Consider the following 23,066-nt stretch of genomic DNA (forward strand, 5'->3'; position numbering starts at 1 on the left):
CTGTCGAATGTCGATGGCTCTCGTCAGGCTCGATGTCAGCTCTCATATTTCCTATCCTTTAAAAAGCTTTTGTTAAAAATTCTGAATAGACTAAAACACAGACACGAATCTATCGGCACGGCTCTTCTCTAAAAACTGAAGCGCTGTCATCGCCATAATCCCAGTACACGCGAAAAATAGTTGTTTAAAATTTTTGTAAGCGAAACACGTCCGTTAAACAAGATTAGGGCAAAAAGCCGGCCGGCGGCCGTAAGCCACTGCATAATAGAGGTACGGGTACACCTCTACTCGACAAGCGGTAAACATTACCATGTTTCTCCTTCTCACTCACTCGATTCTCGATCGGATAATGTGAGACTGAATATTCTGATTGCAGGATGTTAGTGCAAGTTAGTTTTCCTTTACTAACTTATATTGTATACATTGATGTCATTGTTAATGCATTTGTGTGATATGTGAGTGCGACTTTCTGAAAACCTTGATAATTCTGGCTTTTAAAATAGTGAATGCTATTCATTAAAATAACGCAACACTTAAATTAGACATTTCAGAAATATTCACAATTATATATTACGAAAATAACAGGCGTCCACATTACTACACGCTATTATAGACAGTCCAAATTGTCTATTGATACGTAATTATCTTATGATTGTTTCAATGTCAATTCATTTATTGCCACAAATTGGTTCTCTTCCATATCGTCATATTTGAATACTAGTTCCTATTTGCTCCAAGGTTTAACTATATCATCATGATGTTTTGGTTTTTTTGATTTCATATCATTGAGACAACTTTAGTACACTCTAACAGTAAATAGAATCAACGTTTATCCTTGAAATAAAACTGCGAACACCGCCATCGCACAGCCAGCATCTAATACACAATGTCTGAAGTAAATTTGATTTAGTAGAAGCCAAAGCCGCTCACGTTGATAACTTTTACGTGGCTAGAAATGTTATCACGTCGTCGCCTCCCAGCCGTAGCTTTGTTCCTAGGTGACAGATGCGACTCCGCCGCGAATCTCATAAAGACAATCCTACCGTTGAAGAAAAGCCAAGCTGCTCCCGACTCGAGACACTTACTAAATCTTCCCGTGATATAAATTACACGCCATGTTTGTGTTGCTCGTATCACTTTTAATACAATTTCACGTATGCATTAAAACACCGTAAAAGTTTCACGAAGGTGGCGGATTGTTTCCCTGCTGATATTTTATTTATTCAGTCGTATCGTGTCGTCCGACGTCGCTCCGAGCGAAATATCACACAAACCCGGGCCGTCCCCAGAATATTCTATACGCTTGAATAATGTCTAGTTTACCATAAAGAATGCATTTGCATACATGTAGGATATGTTGCAACAGGCAGTTCGCGAATCTGGCACGAACAAACACAAAACCATTTTATTTTTCGTTTAGTGCGACACATCAGCGAAGGCGAAATGAAAAAGGAATGCAGTGATGGAATATTTGACCAGTGTCGGTGCATTAAAAACAGTGAAAATGTTAGTGCTCTCGAATATATTCCGCGCGAGCCATCCCCAGAATCAGATAGTACCGAGGGATTTGAGTTCTTTGTCGACAGAAAAAAGTGTGGACCAAATGGAAAAATCAAAAATAGTGTCACAAAATTCGTTAAGGATAAAACAACGAACGAAAACGCGCGACAACATCAACGTCAGCCATGAGATGGATGATGCTAAGGATGCAAAAACGACAAGACGTGACAAATGTCTTTCGAATAGCGTCGATGCGATCGTCACGCATAATGATGCCAAAAGTAAAGTGATATGTAGTGCCAAAGGTTTATTAGAAACTAATCTAGACGATCTGTTCAACGATGTACAAAAACTTGACGGCTGGAATGTGGAACCAAAGAGTTTAGGTGCCAGTGAACCAACATTAAGTTTTAGTGAGAATGAGTCCAAAACTACCAAGCGTGAATCTCTCGTGTCAGAGGATGACACCGATGATGATACAGCGAGTGATAGTGATTGTACGGATGAAGTGGTTCGGGAGCAGAGGATATGCATGGGAGCGCGTCGCTTCGGTCACATGCTGCGAAGGGTTATATCCAGAAACGGTAAGTTCCATTAAACAATGTTAAAGTGATACACTTGTATACAAGTGTAAGACAGGTCGGAAGCGCGGTAAATTGAGATGGTGTCGGTCATTTATTTGTTTTCAATTGTAGCAAATTGCTTCTCCCGCTCTGATTGAGATGACCGTCGTAAAATCTTGTTACACGTTCGCAATTTTATCTTTGTCGCATCCCCGCAGTCTCTGCGATTGGAACTAATGACGTTTCTATAAAATTTCTGCAGACATCGCAACTTTGATTTTTAACTCGTTTTTTACGTCAATACTTTCGTAATTACGGTGCGCTTGTGCTTGGATTTATGTAATGCCTGGCGCACGTTTTGTTTTTGTGCTATTAGTCGGTTTTGTAATAGCGGATCTCATTTTGTTTTAAACCTGATTTATGGTTAAAGTATTACGCTTTAAAACGATTATACGCTGCAGGTACTTTGGTGTTGTATTAAATATTTGTTAAGCGCTTAGAATTTGTTACAGTATTATATTTTGTACGGTATACTTTTTAAAATTGACCTTCATGGTTACTCATGCCGGTAATTGCCTTCATCGTAGAATTAATATTTGTTGTGTATCAGTCTTGGCCATATCCACCAAGAAGAGTACAAAAACTGTTGCTACCTTATTACTACAAATTAGACAATCTCTTACATCACTGTTAGTCACCATACAAATTACATCCCCATCGTATTCTCGCGATATCTTGCCAAATTCCACTTGAGCAGCTTACCCTATACAAGTTTCCGCTGGTAGTAGTTGGTTTAATCTTTAAACACATGTGCCCATCCAATCGTAACGTCGTAGGTAGCAATCAGGGGCACGGTATCATCAATCTGCTGCGTGGTTCGTTTGCTAATAGAGTCAACTAGATGCCGGAGTGCCTCATCAATATCTCACAACTTTGCTCCTAGGGTTGTTCGATTTGTTTCAAATTGGATTTTTATCTAGTTCCGTGTGAATGACGCTTTAATTGACTTAAGATTTATGGATCTAATTACGATAGAAAGCTAATTAGAATAGAGATTTCCTATACTTTTCTAAATATGTTAGCTTTTTTATTGCCATTTTTTAATATTGGCCCTACGCTTTGGGCACTAAACCCACTAGCTGTAATTTCGACAATCCATTGAGCAAACTGGCCATTTTGAGCTGCATTTTAGGATTGGCAACAAATTGGTTTTAAACGCACGACGCTTATGCTGTCGAATTTCAAAGCAACTATCCAACGCTACTGGTTTTCAATGGCGATGCAATTTACGTAGCAAACGATAGCAGACTCCCGTGTGTGGCAGGGTTTATCTTTGAAATACAACGGCTAGGTACGGGTTTAGCTAGTGTTAAGCTTTGGCCTGAAAAATATTGTGCTTGTAAACTGTCAGGCCACATGCAGATAAGTCAATTCAATATTAGTTTAAATATACCAGCTTTAGTTATTCGTAATGTTAATGTATTACCAGACTCTGTGTAAAGCTGCAAGCAACGACTACGTTTAGTGCAACCTGCGCTGAAACGTCAAGGATCCCAAAATTCAAATGGTTTGCGTTACTTCCCCATATACCTACTTATATGTATGTACACACAAAGCGAAAGTTTAAAAGTTAAGATTTTCCGTAATAACAAAATCTTATCTCAGTTTTACTGTGAGCCATAAAATTCTGATAGCCTGTTCTCATAGACCGCGTCCATATTCTAGAAATACATATATTTGTAAACTGTATCGTGCCTAAAACCTAGACTGAGTGTTATTCCAGTTAAAAGGCAGCAATCCATCTTGTACTGTTTGTTCTGTGAAGTGGATGAGCGTTAGATCAAGTTTGTTAGTACTGCGTGTATTCGGTAACTGACGGTAACTGTTCAAGTGAAGCTGAACTCGATATTCAATGGATTTTGTTACGTTTGAAAGGTGTATTGGTTTCTGTTGTTGTTGTTTTAGTTTCTCTGTTCGGTCGTATGGTTAGTCGTCAACCTGGTGTCAAAGTTGTTCAAGCCGCCCGAAAAGCCTTTGATACGGCTGTTTTCTTAATTGATGTAAGCTTTCTAGCTAACGAAGTATACCTAATACACCAGCAAAATATTCAGGTTTCCTGACCGCAATATACTTTAAAGACTCCCTGCTCTAAGAACTTAGGATAGTTATGCCAGGAAATGTAATAAAAACTAAAAAGTGCCGAGCTTTCGTTTTGCAGAAGATTTCCACTCCAATTTTGAACGAACTTAATTTTTAACTCAAAACTAGATAAGTGAGCCTCGCGCTTACTTTAATTTTCAGTGTACCACAAATAATTTAATAATTTATTGGCACAAAATAAGAAAATACACATAAAAATTAATAATAATTGTTATGTCACTCTAGAAAATACAGTAACTGCAGAACCATAGGCGCTAAAAAAATGTGCAGAAAAAGGAATGCTTCATATAAATTGGAATTTCCTAATACCAGACTTTCAGCGTACTTCAATTACTATTTTCCAGTAAAAAGCTACATTAATATTGCAGTTCCAACAATATGGAACTTGGGCTATGTAAACAATAATTCAATTAGTATTGAGTCTGTTCGGGGAAGCGGCGCCTGCTAGGCTTAGCGGCTGATGACGTCGTTGTTGTTATAGCTTAGACATCATGATATCTAATCAAGACTGTATTCCCTTCTATATATTGACCTAAGTACGAGTATATCATGCTGGTAGAATAGAAATTGGGAGAATGAGGAGCTGGGAGAATTTTAATAATCGGACGACCTGATTTGCAACTAAACAATTAGCCATAGGTAATGCCAATATATTATTATTGAACTCCACAGTTAAATCAGTTACTCATTAGTATATTGTATAAAGACACGAAAAAAATGCCTTTTTAGGTAATCTGAAGTTGCTAAACACAAGCCTCTTATTCATAAAAAATATGAAGTTATGAAAGGCTTATAAATTGTTTTGTTTCTTTCACTCCTAAGGAAAATGAAAAAGAGAAAACATATTATAGTCGTTTTTTAACTAAAATAGGTTTATAGTGTATTTATGAATAAGAGGGTAAGCGTCTCCGAATGTTAAATATATTTTTTTAACGCCAACATTTCTGTGATTATTATAATAACTTTAAATAGAACAAGCCAAGGAGCGTACTTTAAAATTAAGGCTATTTTCGTAAAGTATCTGCTATAAAAAGTGAATAAAAAACCATTGTTTGGTTGTCACGACCTAGGAACGTAACCGGGGACCTTGAACTTGTATAGCGTGTTCTACTTGACGGACAAGGCCATGAACAGCTTAGAAAGTAATTGTACTGATTTAGACTGGAAAGTTTATAAACGATTTTAAATATTTAATAGTTAAAATTTAGTATTTTCTGGTAGACAGGTGTTTCATGCGATTGAGACTCGTGAAGCCTCAAAGTCCATTATTATATCTGGTTAAATGCTACTCGTTAAAAAAAAATAGTCTTACATCATCGTAGTTTGAACTTATAGAGATAGGTAGATGGTAATAATTTCTAATAAAATAGGTTTTTTACAACTTAAGACTTTACAGACCTTGGTGAACATTCGACAAAGTACACGGCTTTAACAACTCCACTAGGAAAGCAGAGAAAAATACATTATTGTTCCATATGACCGATTACAAAAGACCAAAGTCCCTCATATTTCTTAAGTTTCACATTGCTCACAAAGCCATACATTATAATCCAAATAATAAGTAGCTAAAAAAATTAAGAACTTAGATGATTAAAAGAATCCGCGATTTCACGGTCTACCGCCTTTCCACATTAGCTACTGGCCAAGTGGAACACGTAGGTATAGGCTTTATAGCATCCTCGTCAGTGACCTTCGGAATTAATTATAGAGGCGTGCTTTGTTAATTATTACATGGTTTGGTTATACTTTATCAAATGTATGCTATATTTCTATATTGTAAGAATTTGTGAGTACCCATTTTTGACAAACCACAATAGTTTCATACAGCATGAAATCTCCCTTTTCTCAGGCAGAGACCAAAGACCATCATATGCTACGATCCCTACAAAATACTTTTGCTTTATTTCCATCTATACAACTTGTCATACAAGACCCACTTACCACTTTAATTGAAAAAATAAGAAAGTAAAAACATTAACTTAGATACTACTCATGCTTATTCCAGCTATTCAAGAACCTAACCATATCACCATTACAACCAAACGCTAACCAGAATTTCTCATACCACTACGAAATATTTTATTTAACACGTTCTACCGTACAAAAGAAAGCATAAGCATTAACTACGCTATCTTAAGCACGAGTGTCGGTGGTACGGTAATTCCCCGGAAAGTTTTAACTGCCGATATCGCTATTTGTAACGAGTAGCAGCTATAACCTGTTATATCTATGTTAGTGCTAACCGCTATTTCGTAATAACGGCTATTTTCTCTTTCGAGTACAGTTTTAAAGTGGGTATTTGGATTTTAACTTTTAGTTGTGTTTATTTTGGTTTAATACTATCGTTTTACAACGTTCCGTGTATGACAGCTGTTTACTGGAAACCGCAGATTGTCCTCCTTCTAAAATACAAGTCTTTTTTTAGGCCATTCGTATGATTGGTCTGTGATGTATATATCTTTGTGATGACTTATTTTATACAATTTGTGTTGTTATTTACTTTAAAATTATTCTTATTTAATATGTGTAAGTACACTGTCAAGTCAACCATTTGCTTTGAAATATCCATGGTAGGAAATATGGCAAAGAATTTGAGATACCTGCCATATTAAATATTTTGAAAACTTCATATAATGCTCCTTGATGTGTGACACTGAATACGTGTGACTGCACGCAAAATTTATCGCATAACATTACCAATATTTCGTTTCTACGGTTCCCTATTACAAAATATGCAGTAGAAATATTACAATTTTGACCGTTTGACGCGCGACATCGTGTCACCCGCAAAATCCGGTTCCATTTCAACCAGAGCTCCTTTTAGATTCCCAGCTTTTGATATCTGCCTTATTTTAGCAAGATTAAATCTATTCACAGCTTTTTAGACGACTAAAGAACTCATTTTCGCTTATTAATATTAGCTTGTAGATGTAAATCGCTGTCGACTGAATTAAACAGTTTTAATTAAATATTCCTTTATTAGATTAGGTTTGTATATACTTTTTTTTGTAATCCTTCATACCGTTTTCTCGATTCACACACATTAACCACGCAGTATTATGAAAGTTCATTAATTTCATCCAATTCATCCAATCCCGTTAAATGCCTTTATAATATAATTATAACACCCTAATTTAGATAGTATTTTTTGCGTTACACGGTTGCATTATTTTATCAAAATACAACGAGTCGTTTTTGTGTTATACATACACGAATAAACATGTAAACAACTAGCTGACCCGCGCAACTTCGCTTGCGTCACGTAAGAGAAAATGGGTCATAATTTTCCCCGTTTTAGTAACATTTTTCGTTACTACTCCTCTCCTAATTGTCGTAGCGTGATGATATAGAGCCTATAGCCTTCTTCAATAAATGGGCTATCTAACAGTGAAAGAATTTTTCAAATCGGACCAGTAGTTCCTGAGATTAGCGCGTTCAAACAAACAAACAAACAAACAAACAAACTCTTCAGCTTTATAATATTAAGTATAGATAATAAATTATTATATTTAAGTAAAGACGAAAATAATGGTAATAAATCATGTTAAACAAGATGATAAGACATCTTATTTAAAAATGCTAGATTAAGATAAGTCCCAATTTAGAATTTTACACATTTACATAAGTTTTTATCATATTGCCCAAGCCAACCAGTTTTTAATCACTTTGATCTGACGCAAACGTGGACTTATTGCAACCTATATCCGTTACTTGTATCGCGTGTCTAGAACAATCTAGAACTAAAAAATATATATAACAAGTATCAATTATATTTAATTCACTGCGTAGAATTAATGAGAGAAAACATTCTTTAAGATTAACTTTCTTTTATACGGTAATTGTCTTTTTTGTAACAGATAATCAGAATTTCCGTTAATGAACCAATTCGAAAAAATGACAGCTTCACGCGAATTAGTAATTCTGCATTTAAATAGATTCGAGTAGGCATTTTTTGTTTGCTTGCAGGTCCGGTGCAATGTCCATTTCGTTCAATGTAATAGATTTTGTGAAGAATTGGTCAGTGTTAAGCATATAAGCTATCGTTTTGAATTTTTTTACTCAAACAATTCAGTGGTTTAGCCTCAAAATCACGGCAGAACAAAAGACGGCCAGTCAGTAATTAATGAAGTTATTATAAATATAGATAGCCAGTTTGTATATGAGTTAAAATAACTAGTTGTTTCAAAGAGACGCCTGCTACAAAAGCATTAGCAAACTTATTTTAAAAGCGTAGGTGTGTTCTGTATTTCCATAATTAGAAATACACGAACACAATACGAGCTTGTACTAACGATTTCTACTAAAATATCGTATAATAGGGTAATCGTAAAAGTTAAAAACTCGTTAGTTGCGTTGGACCTGAAGTTTTCCGGGCCGGAGCGCTTTTACACCGCTGTATCGTACATTTTACCTGCAGGTTAAGTTAAGGATAGGACTTAGTAACAAGAAACGCGGAAAAGTGTATTATAAAATTCTTATTTTTTTAAATTTCTTATTTTAAAAAGACAACTCTCGCACTAAGAATTGCTCTTGTGCCGCGGGGACTTTTACAAACATACAATCAACGGACACAAAGTACAACCAGACCCGAAACAATTATTTGTGTGATCCACAAATAATTGCTCCGTGTGAGAATCGAACCCACGACCTCCCGACGCAATGGTATCGGCGTGGTGACTCAAAGTGAGAAAAATACCTTTGTTTATATTTGTTATACACTCAAATATCGATAGAAATGAGTGGTCGGTGATTAATCTCAATGTGGTCGTGGTTGTCATTCCCCTTTAGGCCTTTTAAGCCACGAACGAAGATGATTCTTTGTACATATTCCTCTGTCTGACGCCACCTTAATCATCTGCAATAGACAAGCCAATGATAGTGATTGTTAATATTGACACGTCACATGTGGCAGAATATGCGGACTCTCATAAATTATTATCTGTATACACCATATTTGAGCCAATAAATTATTTGATTTGGAAAAAAAGAAACAATTCACACTTTTGAAAGAATATAATATGCCCTGTGAAATAAAAACGTTCAGCTTTACTACTAAGGTGATAAGTTATTTTTAATTGATTATTATAACAATAACTAGCAATGGAATGTACAATTTATATGGTATTAAATCAGTTAAAACCGTAACATCCTGTCTCATTAATAATTGTAAACTGGTAAAAACTAAATGAATTATAATCATAGTAAATACCATATTCTACTGAACACCTGACACCTGCACTTGATAACGGAATGTTGGTCCATCCGGCCTGAGATGCGCTTTGTGCATTGTGCAGTCATTATACCAATGCGTTCATAAGGATATTTCCATATTTAATCATGAAAATGTTGATGTGATTAATTGTTCTACGTAAGTTTTTTTTATAAATGGGGATGTTGATTTTTTTATATACTTAAATATTTTGATGATATAATGATAATAGAAAGCATACGCAGATCATATCGGCGATGTCTTAAATAAAGGTCATGTGCGTAGAACTTGAACCAGCGGTCTTTTCTGATGAGGTGCATGGATGTGAATGAGGTAAGGGAAGTTTGAAAGGATTGTACGTTAATAGTACAATCGTTAGAAAATTGAAAAGTATACCTAGTTAGAAAATCGCATTGGTAATGGCATAAATGACCTGGACTATGGCTTATAGTTTCATTTGGTTATTATCTCAGATCGAGGCTGTTAGGCATACAGGCTATAAAAATAGGTAATAAAAAAAAAACTTTATTTCTGTTTCGCTTGTCGCGTCGCTGCCGCCTACCACGTACACATACAGTCTTCTCTTACACATTATTACAGCAGCGGCGATATCATTTTCAAGAGGCGGTGGAACAAATATCCACTATGTTAATGCACCCAGTTAAATTCAAACTACGGAATAATACTGCAGTATTTTTAACTTTACCCTAAATAAAACCAGTAAATAACTCCTTAGCTTTTATATCATTTAGTCGAGGTACTCGTAAAATTGTTCAGTTTCTTGAACTTGTTTCGTGCCTTGAATTTTGTTATTCTACATTTTTTGCTTTAAGAAAAACGTAGGTCTTCGTTAAAATGTTAGATGTTGCTCACCGTCTGTTACATTTTACGTATTTATGAGTAGTTTGTGCTCCACATATGCCTAAAAACTTTATGGAAATGTTTTGTTCTTGCAAGTCTAGCTTATTTGTTTACGTGCCTCGAAGACTTATGTGTAGCAATAGCAAGTAGGTAACCAAACGTCTCTATTAGAAATTCAAATATATGTTAACCCGTTTACACAAACATGAAAGCACGATGTACCCGCATTATACCGAGGACGACGTTACAAAAAATACTTCAAAGACGTTCCCTGTTTTCATTCATCCATCCCAACATTACCGCATAATTATCCCTAAGTTACCTTTAAAAGCATCACAAATTTCCTTGTACCCAACATTTTCATGCGTGTTTCGCTATAAATATCGAGGATAATTCGATTTTAGCAAGCATTATTGACTATAACAGCAAAATGCCCACAAAATATTGGCGTAATGGCGCGCTGAGGCCATTTATACGTAACGACATAATCCGTGCCGTGTCGCACGACGATAATAGCAACAAAAACTACATAAGCGATGTTGTATAAATCATTTGTTTGGTATAAATCGTAAGAAAAATGGAGTAGTTTCACTTCGGTGTGCCCACCACTGACGACTTTCTATCGTACCTGCTTACACGCGTTCGTTAGCATTGTAAAATATATTGATGATAAGATTTTTTCTGATAGTGTTTCGCTTTACCCAGTTAAGAATTTTCCTGCCCTAAAACTGTTAAAAATGCTCAAAACTCAATATCAGACTGTCGCAATTACAGCATAGTTTAATCTCAAAACCAAAAGTATTAGAAAACTCCTGAGAACTCCCACATAAAGATAGAAGATACATAATGACTTACACTCCTTCGACTGCACAGAGCCTTTGTTCGATTGCACATAAACGTCAAGCTCCACTGGTCTCCACTTCAATCGATGTCACTTACATATAACAGACATTTACGCAAGCGTGTTCATGTCAATTTGGACTACTGTATTTTTTCTATGTTTTCACTACTCGGACATGCGTGACCACACGAGTGTAAGAGCTCCTTTGTAGACACGCCCCTTGCCACCGATTCGGTTCATCAGCCAAATTGACTGTGTCATTCGGGTGTGTCGCAATCATGAAACGCCTGTACAGTTTGAACGAAAGTGTAACTAAAATGTACGCCACTGCATTTTGATGGAAAACATCGTGTTGTGTTTTTTTTTGTATTTTTTAAAACGGTTTGTTTGGTTGACAGATTGGTGGGAGGATGGTATTATGTAGGCAAATCATTTGCTTTTTAAAACAAATGTTTGGTTTTTATTTTAGTATTAAGTAAAAAGCTTGTTTTTAAATGCCAGCTTGTTGCTTAGTGCGTTTGGCACATCTAATGACTAGACAAAAATGACAGAAATCCGACACTGAAGCTATAAACAGATCTCAGCAGACATCGCGCACTTTGATCAGTTTTTATTGCTAACACCCGATCGTGGCCTTGCCAATGTTCACAAGTGCTTATAAATGTATTTTTAGAGAATTTGTTCCAAACAAAGTTAGCCTTTGAATTCTTCCTATTTAAATGATTATGTGGGCGGCACAAAGTTTTGAATTCGCAAAATTTTGAAACAATTCCAATGGTTCTGTTATTGAATAATGTCGTCCGACGAAATACCGGATCAAATTTTTGGATAGCATTCATAATTTTGACCTCAGAATAAATTAGCATACTGTGATGAGAAATTAATTTTTTACACTGTTTTAATTCGACACGGAGATGATTTTAGCATCAAATTAATTCATTAAACCGTGGGATTTGGAATAAATTAAGTAAATTTCGACAGTAGTTTGGTAAACAGATGATGAGATTGCGTTTAGATTTTTTGTTTTTTATTCTGCATTACAGCTGATGTTTGAAAGTTAGCTTGAATCGTAAACATAAATCTTCTTTTCTTTAACCATTTTCAATACCCTATTGATTAATGTGATTGTCTAGTTTGAAGGTTTTTTTTTTAATTCAAAGTCAGATTATATCTCACAAACTAAAATCGTCAGTACCTATAATTCTGACAGGTAAGAAGAAACTAATTTCAATTGATAAATGTCTTGCATAATTTCGAGCTAAATATACAATTATCATGTTAAAATATCTAGTTAGAAAACGGCATGATTGGTGCACTTTCAATTGAATGACCGGTATCCTGTTCTGACCGGTGTTTGAGCAATTTTATCATTATGAATAAACTACGCAACATTCTTATTTAATATAAAAAAAATATCCTATTTTCACTCATAAATGCAGCTTGTTAGACATACATTTACATTTTAAGCGTCAATTGACAATAGCGCTTGTCTTAACCCAAACATTTTTATGATTTTTCTCATATATGCGAGATCGAATAACAAAAAAAGTGGATTTTAACAAAATATTATTTTCTCCACTTTGCAACGTCATCAATCCATATTGAGATGTTAGATTACTTGCGATACTAAATAAAATAACTGTTAACTAAGCGAATTTATATCGAAAGATTTGATATAATTTCAATTTCACAGAATCAAAGCCAGATCGATTTTTTTTCTCGATTCAATTTCAAGCCCAAGTCCGGCTCACACTTGACGTATTTTTATAAGACTTTTTAACGGTTTACTGAAGCAATCGCGGCGCACCGTCTGTGATAAGAATCGAATTTTCCAACGTGATTCCAATATTTCTATCAAATCAAGCCAATCTAGAAAATATTTATTCAGAATACAGAATTCTTATATTTTTTATATAACGACGCGATGGTAAGAAAGTATTTGCTTTCGTGTTATTATTATACAGGCTTGAGATTGCGGTTTTGCTTGCATAGCTATGTCAGTATGAGATATGTGTTGATTTTATCAAGTTGATATTAACACAATGACATATTTTTTTATGTAGCGAATTTTATGTATGAAGTAAAAGTCCGAAGCAGAGGGTGTGCATTGGTGAGAAGAGTTGAGACTTCAACAGTCAGTTCAACAGTCAGAGTGCATTTTTTTTTATTATTAACGTATATTGGCCCATTGTTCGGCAAAGTTCTCCCTAAAATTATTCACCGGTTTCTGTCATTGGCTGTCTCACGCAAGTCCTCCAGATAGTGTGTGTTACTAATAGACTTTAAATCAAAAATCGGGTGGTAGATATTAAAAGGGTAGTTCTGGTAAAATTGCGTAAAATTATCCTGACATAATTCAACAATTTTCGAATAGTAAAGTAACCTTTACAAATAAACTCTTATTAAACTATACTAGATAATATACCGTTTGAAAGCGATCACTCGTCTTCACGACCCCGAGCCTCCATATTTGTCTTCCACCATTAAATTTATAGCGTATTGCGGAATATGATTTACTGTTATAACAAATATTATTGGTTATATTAAGGCGAGTGTGGAAACTTGAGGACACACGAGTTTATTGATATAGAGGGTGGAATTGAGCAAGATAGAATATCCAATCATTTTTGCTTTAGTATTTTATATTGACTGTCTCTGTGGCGTGGTCGGTAGTGTATCAGACTGCTCATCATGAACTATTGGATTTGATTCTCGGGTCAAGCAAAGTACTAAAATTGGTTTTTAATTTATACTAGAACATTTGTCATTAGTAGTCCTGGTGGACGTGTCCAGTAGATTACAATAGGTTCGCCCAATCTTACGGGCGACTAATTTTATTAATGGGGAAACGTTGGGGTATATCTCCTCTGCCTACACCTTCGAGTACGCCTGTTAGGCGTGATATTATAAATGTACATATGACTCTATTTCATAAACATATGCTAATATAATACATAAAATGTGGCCTTAATCTTTTCCTGAGTACGTAGTTATTTTGTTTCTAGATAATATGTTCTATGATCCTACAAAGCCGCATATTAATGCGGGTTTTAACGCTTTGAAAATTTGCTCGCACGCCTTTAAAGTAACTAAAAGATTACTACGAAAATAGGACGCGCTGCACATATAAGCTTAAAGCTTTTGCATAATACACCCGAAGATATGAACTTATGATGCTTTTTCAGCACATTTTTATCATTACCCCTATGTTTCTTTGTTATTACTTGTTTAAAAATGTATGCTGCATTTCCGATATTATTATATTATAGCGCTGGTATTTAGTAATCTTAATAAGAAAGCTGTCGAAGAAGTCGATTTCTTATAAATCAAACAATGGTTACTAAAACCCGTGGATAGCTTGAGTTTACAACCCGCGAAATACTTATATAAACCGGTGTAAGTTTAAACCATTTCATTGCTTCTTAAATTCCTTTACGTCATACTTAATTCGCATCTTAAGTTTATTCTAAAGTTTTTCTACATAAACCTACATAAAATTATACAGTTTTCTTCAAAAACATGTTTCCTCCTATAAAAAATAGTGTTCATATCCGTTCTTATCCGAGAAAATATCATTAAACGCGCTCACGGCGCGGCCGACAATGGCGAAACTTTTACTACGGTCAGGCGTGCTCTCTGTCGTCATCTTGAATACGCTTTCATTCAAAGTTAGCCTGAAATTTGACACAGTTACTCACAGGATGCTGTGCAATCTTGAAATTTAAAAGAAAAAAAAAATCAAGTTTAGTGTTTAAGTGATTTCCGCCGGCGTTTTTTATTTCACTTTTTCTGTTTATAAGTGAAATAAGAAAATATTTTAAAAGGAAGGATTGACATTTGTTAGGCTTGCCACACACATTCGGTTCGGCAATATTTTTCGAACTACAAAACCGACTCGAATCTATTGTTGAATTTGTGCCGATCTGCCGGCTAGCCCATGCCCAACCCAATAGGTGCGTAGCAAACCTAGATTAATAAGTCAGGCGAGTACGTTAGAAATAGTGAAAATGGTCACCTAAATATTTCTTCGCTGTAGAATTGGTATCCTAGATGAATACAAAGTATTCACCACGCTAAATATTTCTATATATCACGAGCAGAAGAGAGTAAACAATAGTAAAATGATTGTTGAACTCAAGTTTATAGCAATATAGCTTCACTCTCAGCAGACAGGTTGTTATAAGGCTTCTATTGTAGAATCCCTAGAGCCTGCTCCGATCTGATAGCGTAATATCATCGCGTTGGATACTAGATGTAATTTGATTGCAGCCGCTATCAACATGCATGATAAATCGACTGCGAGAACCATTTGTAATGTGCTATAATACTGAATCATGACTTTCTCTTGGGTGTTTGTAGACAGTACATTTATAATATTGGAAGATGTAGTTTGTAGCGTTGAGATTCTGCTGTTTTTATATATTTGAAAATTATTGAAGTTAATTTTGGTATTCAGTTATAGAAAAACCCAAAAAAAGCAGTACGAGTTTTTTTTTATTCATTAGAGAAAAGAGTTCAAAATGGGACATAAGAAAACATCATTAATTTAGCCACCCAAATCTTTTACTCTCTTACCCCGCCCATAGCCAGTTGCGCTCACCGGTTGGTAAACGATCTGTGGGTTAAGCAACCCTTGGCGCGGTCACTCTATAGATGGGTGACCGCATAGTGGTATTTCAACTGGGCGTCTCCGTGCTTCGGAGGGCACGTTAAAAGTTGGTCCCGGTTGTTGTCAACTACGATAACAGTCGTTAAGCCATGTCAAAGGCCCACGGGCGGCTTGAACAACTTTGATACTAGGTTGACCACTAACCATACGATAATAAGAAGAAGACCCCTGTGAATGCCGGACATTTTATTCTTTACATCCCTGCAAAAACAAACTCTGTCAATTCAAACAAATCCAGGTCATTTCATCATAACATTCATCTCGTTTTCGTACGTTCGTTCATTCGTAACATCAAGTCCTAGTTACAATAGAACAATATCTTCTGTAATTTCCATGGGCGGTTCGTCTCTCGAGCCTTTCATACCTCTATTAAGAGACGTTTGAATAGTTGGTAATCTCGGGAGTGGCCCAAGTGGTCCAATCGCTTGATTTCAAATCCATTGTGTGTTCGGTATGGAAGAGAATCCAATGCTTCCTTATTAGGGCAGGTTGTTACTTGAAATGTGCAGTAGTGCGCTGTTTAAGGGAGTGAAAGTGTGTTGATGTTGTTTAATTTGTCAAACGTTGTAGTTTAGAATCGATGGCTGATTATAAAAGTTGTTGTCATTCAAATAGATTCTTATGTTTTGATTTACTACCCAAAAACTAAACGAGGTGATGTGCTATTTTACAGTTGAATCTATACTAATATTATAAAGCTGAAGAGTTTGTTTGTTTGTTTGTTTGTTTGTTTGTTTGTTTGTTTGTTTGTTTGTTTGTTTGTTTGTTTGTTTGTTTGTTTGTTTGTTTGTTTGAACGCGCTAATCTCAGGAACTACTAATCCGATTTGAAAAATTCTTTCAGTGTTAGATAGCCCATTTATCGAGGAAGGTTACAGGCTATATATCATCACGCTACGACCAATAGGAGCAGGGAACGAGTAAAAAATGTTACAAAAACGGGGAAAAATTTCACCATTCTATCTTATGTGACGCAAGCGAAGTTGCGCGGGTCAGCTAGTTAATCATATTATTATTTTATTTTATAAATGAATTCCGTGCCGATGCGTTAACCGAACAATACTAATTAAATATGAATTGAACAAAACATTGCACAATGAGTGTTAAGCCGCAAAATGACGTATTTATCGAGCCATTCATCGGTAAATGTTGATCGGTTAGATTCGCTTTCATCCATTGTTTATCGCAATCATTAGAACAATGGACTTCAAACGCCGTTAACGATACTTTTACTTGGTGGTACTTATTGGCCTGTAGACTATGGTGGTTTGTCGTGATAGCAATATAGAAATAAGAGACAAATCTTATGTAGCGATTTTTAGATGGTTCGATTGACCGTTAAAGTTGGCGCATAGCGCAAAAGTAACGATTCAACATAATTTTTCATTAATTTGAAATTACTATTATTGAGAGCGAAATTAACCGTATAATAATTAATAATATGCCAAAGTAATATGTTTTTGTATTATTATTGTACTACTTATTTGGTTATTAAAATTGAAAAGGATAGCATTATGGTTTATTGTAAACTCTAATTTAACAATACATATCGATGAAACGTCATGATATTGATTGTTACTTGCGTCTCGATATTTTTTGTGTCCTATGTATAACTTTTGCATTTTTATTAAATACGTCTTTTTCTATTTTTCCAGGTAAGTACGAGTAGCCGTGACGTGACAGACCCGAGGTATCAATAGTCTCCCGTCGTATACTCTTTCGCACATCAATTTGGTGGGTGCGTCGACCGTCGAATTAATTATTCCACTTAATGAATTCACACAATTTGTCAAATGATCTTTCACCCTATTCTCCTCTCGCATTTCTTTATTTTTTCACATGAAAATTGTATATTTTTGGTAGCTTTAGGAGGCGGTTTAATGAGGTCAATGCCCCTTTTATGAAGTGTAAAAATAAACAAATGAAAGGCGTTTATTTGCTATCTACATGTATGTTAATATTACATGAAGGGTATTTAAAAGAAATTTTTGTCAATGCTCACATTATTGAAATTCTTTACAGTTATTTTTACAATAACATATAGTGAAATACATAATTCGTCTATTCGTAAAGTTAAAGAAGAATCAATAAAAAATCTGAGGCTCTTTCAAAAATCTTGTCTCAAAATACTAGTGCTGTGTTTAGCGGCAAATTTGAACATTATCAAACAAAAAAGAAAAAGTTTATGTCATGAGTTGATTGTTAATGAGTGAGTGACAACGTCCTTAAATTAGTATCATAATTCCCTTTTTAACTACAAATATCATCGGCAATCTATAAACATCTTCATTTAACGTTGTTATTAAGATCACCTGTGATGAGTAACGCTTCCTGGTGCAAAAATATCTGTTTAAAGATCACGCCGCTGGAAGATCGATCAGGCTATTTCAGTGTATGACATTATGGCGTAGGGCTGCCAACGTTCATACGTGACGAGGGATTGATGAACGCAAGGGGTTTTTGAGTAATGTGTATGGCAGTTTTTAGTAGTGCATTAGTCTATCGTTTAAAAAACAACGTCCTTTTGAAGACTTGCGGTGTAGTGTGATGACCACACGCTTTAGTAAAACCGCAATCAATTAAGAATCTTTCTATCCATTTTGTAATTATATAAATGGAAAAGACAAAACTCTTAATAACTAATTAAAACTTACATGACTTTGCAAGACATGTTTTAAGAAAGCAAACATCTGTCACCTTAACGTTAAAATAATGTTTTCGCAATTTTATAGATCAAAAAGGCATCAACATTGTATTTTCAGATCTAATAAACGATCAAGATTATAGGGCCTCAGGTAGTTAATTTAGAAATTGGGAATACCAGTTTTACCAAAACTACGTAAAAATTCTTTCTTTTTAACGATTAATTGCGACATCAAAAATAGTGTCATAGTGTCCTTGCCGTAATTTTTCTCCCAAGGTCAATGTCCTATAAACAAGACAGACGGCAACCCTACACCCGGCTAATAGTCGCGACACGGTCTCATCAATCTGGATACGTGTTCTCATTGTATTACATGGAACTTGAATGAGTCACACCAGCACATCAAAATATGACTATTAAACATACTGCATTTAATTTGTGTACTTATGCTGATAATAACAGTTTTTGTTTTATCAAAATCGGATCAAAATTACCGAAGTTACAGCGTTATAAAGTTTCACTGCTTTTTTAAATTTGCGTTGCTTCGCGCGCTATGCGCTGACGTCACGACGCAACAGACACGCTTGTTCGACTGCGGGTGATGCGGAGTTTTGATTTGAAAAGTGATTTGCATTTAATATTTAAAGAGTCTGAGTATGTGTATGTGTTATAAATTTAATCATCGTGTTTTTTGTAAAATAAGATATCCTCGATCTCGATCGCCACGCACACAATCATCAACTAGACCCAGGTAAAGAAAGTTGAACTCGTATACTACTAATAATATTTTTGTGTGTAGTTAACAATAAAATTGAAAGTTTGTTAGAACTGGCATTACAAATAATGAGTGTTACGTACCTACCAAGTGTAGATTTGGAAAACATAGTTTTAAAATAATATTATAAAAAAAAAAGTTGTCACCCCTGCCTCTGACTTTAGTCAGGTTGATGGCTATCATATGAACGCATGAATCTACTCTGTAGGTAGGTAGTCTTATATGATTGGGTGTGTAATGAGAACTTTTAAACTAACATTTTAATTTTGATATTATAAGATTTAATAAACATGGGTTCTTTTTTCAAAACAAAAAACCAACGCCAACTCAACCGCCGCGCTCGGCTCGCCGCCGCCTGTGAGGTCATTGAACTGCTTATTAAATAGTATCAACTGTTAGGTAAAAGTTCATTGCTAGGTATGTATGAACATGATATGGCATCTTGATCTTAAGGAAGTGTTCAAAAGGCAATAAACTTCTATTTAACATTTGCGCTTGACAGTATCTGAACCGGGCTTTAAGTTTTAGATTAGGTGTCTTTTGCAAAAATATAAAACAGTTTACATGGTACAGAAAAAAACAATTTTTGGGGTGTTTTTTCACTGGAGTTAGTACACATAGGAACAATACAATATTTTCTAACCATTTTGTTTGTCCCCTATAAGCAAAACAAATTATTTAAAGCGAAACCGCGAGAGCACAACGAGCCTATGTAGGTATCGGCAAGTACTGACGAAATAGCAGTGTCGTGAGATGACGTCACACGTCCGTGCGGCCGCTTCGCCGGAGTTTAGCGCGAAGGCCATACTTTGACGTTTAATATCTCGGTCATTTTTGAAGATACGAAAAAAATTAAAACAGATTTTTTATCCTTGAAGTACCTAGTTTTTAAATATGCTCATAACAAAAATCATTGGTGTGACTCATTAAGGAAGTGATGGCTTAGCGTCGGTATCGCCTAGTAGGTAATACTGTTATTATATCAGTACAATGTAATATTGAACAGGTATATCGGTTCCTATTTTATAGTATACTAGCTTTTACCCACGACTTCGTCCGCCATTTTCACTTGGGAATGCGTCATTTTCCCGGGGTAAAAAGTAGCCTATGTCCTTTCTCGGGTATCAAAATATCTTCATACCAAATTTTATGCAAATTGGTTCAGTAGTTTAGGCGTGATTGAGTAACAGACAGACAGACAGACAGAGTTACTTTCGTATTTATAATATTAGTATAGACTATTTATTCTATAGTAAATTCAAAACAGTAGCTGTCGAACTGGTAATATATAACGTAATATATAATATAAATGGTAATATATATATGACGTGCGGTACTGAGAATCAATCTTATCTCTCTTTTAATGGACGAGAGGGTATTGCGTTAGATAAATCTAAATATTACTGAAGGGAAGTGTTGGGATTGATAAGATTTTTGTTGAATGTGCGATATTTAAACCGTAATTTGATTTGCTAATAAAAAAAGGATATTCTTATGAGAGAGATGCCAACAATTAATCCAAATGATTTTGGGTAAAAATTGTTTTTGCGGTCATCTTCAGTAAAAAAAAGACTTCGTTTCACCATTGAATAACAGGTTGGTTGTAAATTACTAAAAACATGTGATTAATAGACGAATTCAATAGTAAAATAACTGTGTGAGAATTACATGTTTTATCTAATCTAAAATGTTAACTGAACATGCTTTTAAACAATTCGTTTTAATTTGTTAAAGCTGATAAAAAAAGAAAAATGACTCCATTGTTCCAAAGATGTCGGACTGTTCTTAGATGTTGATTATATTGTTTAACTACACTTGAACTTTGTCTACATCTATATCCTAATTACTACTATAAAGAGGTAAAACAAATCCGTTTAGATCAAGGTGAAAACATATGCCCAATGATCAAAAAATAATAATAAAAAAATATACAACGCGAAAAATGTTGGAAGTACACGATCTTCCCGTTTTAAACAGTTACATAGATACATTATTTAATACATATAATCACGCCTTCTTTCAATGAGGGTAGGCAGAAACAAGAGAACGTCGCTTGGTATGACTCTTACAAATTTCTTTTGCTTCATTTACATCCACATCATGTCATACAAAAAGAAAGACGATACATTATAATTTTTCCCATAAAAACCATAAGCTTTGATGACACGACACGAAGAGAATGACCTAGTTCAGGTTAATTTCACAAAAAAAGTAATATTTCATGCAAAACAGCTATCTCGTTAACCCCCATTAAACTTTGTGAAATATCCAATAAATTGCCACCATAAACCGGCTGTAAAGTCTTAGAATAATGCGATCTTTTCCGCACTGAAAATCCCATAAATCTACTTTCAAAGATAAACTCTATACTGAAGTGCAAAAGTACTGAAACTTTTAGTTTGCACAGTTCGAGCGCGTTACTTGCCTCTGATACGGCCCCTGCATTTTTCAAGCAAGTGCTCCCGTTTATTTCTCCTTCATACTAGTTTAAACAGTAATATTGTTTTAAATAGCTGTTTTGTACATTGATTAAGAGTTATGTTTTTCTTCTCTGTATAGATATATAGAGAATGCAGTTACCTTTTGAATTGTTCAGTGGTTAGGCTAGTTTTCACACCACCATTGCTGCAATAATCTGCGAAATTAATGTTTTTTCTATTAGATGCGTGGTGTGTCGCATATTTATGTTTATATGAACAAGTATTGCATCTGAATGTGTCCTGTTTAATCCAACTGCCCTCTGACTAATGTTAATTAGGTGATTAACATTAATTTGTCATTTTATATAATCTCTAAACTTAATTATTTAACAAAAATAACATTTGTAAGTATAATTTAATGTCTGCCATTATTAGTTTGGCTACCGACCTTCCCACGTAGGAGTCACACGAAATAAACAACCAATCTCGTACCTAAACGTGTTTTTTCCCACAAAGAATATCTTAGTGTGATCTATTACGGACGAATCACGATGAATCGCTACTCAGCTTGCGTTTGCGTCACAAAAAGTGAAATATATTCCATGGCCGGGATTTGCATCGGTAAACGAGGAACATCGGCGCCGCAATAGCTCTGTATATGCGTCGGACATAACAAAAGTTGAACAGATAAACCTCCATGTTAGCAGGAATCATTGCGCGAAAGTGCCCGTTTTCAGTTCCATAATTCAGTCTGTGTTGTGCCATTATTCAAGCGAATTGAATATTCTAAGCTACGCGAACGCGAGCCGCGCGGGTATTATGTTTTGTAATGAAAATATCATAAAGATAAATTTTAATGTCGACATTGTTGTGTATTGTACTGGTACGTCGTATTCTCTAGTATTATTTGTGTACTATTCGGGTGTAATTGCCTTAGTTTCGTTATATTTATTGTTGCAGATAGCCTCTGTAACGTAATAGAATAGAGACTGAATTTGCGGTGAATATTTGGATTGGTCGGGAGAGTAATCTACACTTGTAACAAGCAGTTAGGTTACTTTGTAGTAAAGATTATTAAACTGACCACGGCTAAAGACATTATATAACAATATATAATAAACGTAACACACCAAAATAACCAGAATAAACAGATAGCGAAAAAGGCATGAATAAGAAGACCAGCTCGTTTGTTAAAACCAATAAGTGTGACGCCTTCATTTATGCCGAAGTACATTCAGGATGAGGATAAACGCTTTCCGCCCAGATGCTAGGATCCCCGTGTACCTATGATCCGAGATGTGGACTTTTCACTAACATAAAGGGTAATCCCTCCGAACACGTTCTAAGAAAAGCCGATTAAAAGACTTCGGACGTTTTCTTTTACGATATTTCCTTTGAAGAATGTGTGTTAGGTTAATACGTGTT

The 23,066-nt window shown here is 35.1% G+C and overlaps 1 protein-coding gene across 3 annotated transcripts in view; it reads left to right on the top strand.

Annotated features, from left to right (window-relative positions):
• Positions 1-23,066, top strand: part of aPKC (protein kinase C iota type) — a 208,069-nt gene that overhangs the window by 21,924 nt on the left and 163,079 nt on the right. The window contains exon 2 of one of the 3 annotated variants that reach the window (XM_076124399.1): positions 1,421-2,084. The exons of the other annotated variants lie outside the window; for them this stretch is intronic. Within the exon in view, the coding sequence (XP_075980514.1) occupies positions 1,463-2,084 (622 nt within the window). The 5' untranslated portion in view covers positions 1,421-1,462. The remainder of the gene's footprint in view (positions 1-1,420; positions 2,085-23,066) is intronic. 3 annotated transcript variants of the gene reach the window in all.

This window comes from Anticarsia gemmatalis, chromosome 16 (genome assembly GCF_050436995.1).
Source record: "Anticarsia gemmatalis isolate Benzon Research Colony breed Stoneville strain chromosome 16, ilAntGemm2 primary, whole genome shotgun sequence".
Classification (NCBI taxonomy): domain Eukaryota; kingdom Metazoa; phylum Arthropoda; class Insecta; order Lepidoptera; family Erebidae; genus Anticarsia; species Anticarsia gemmatalis.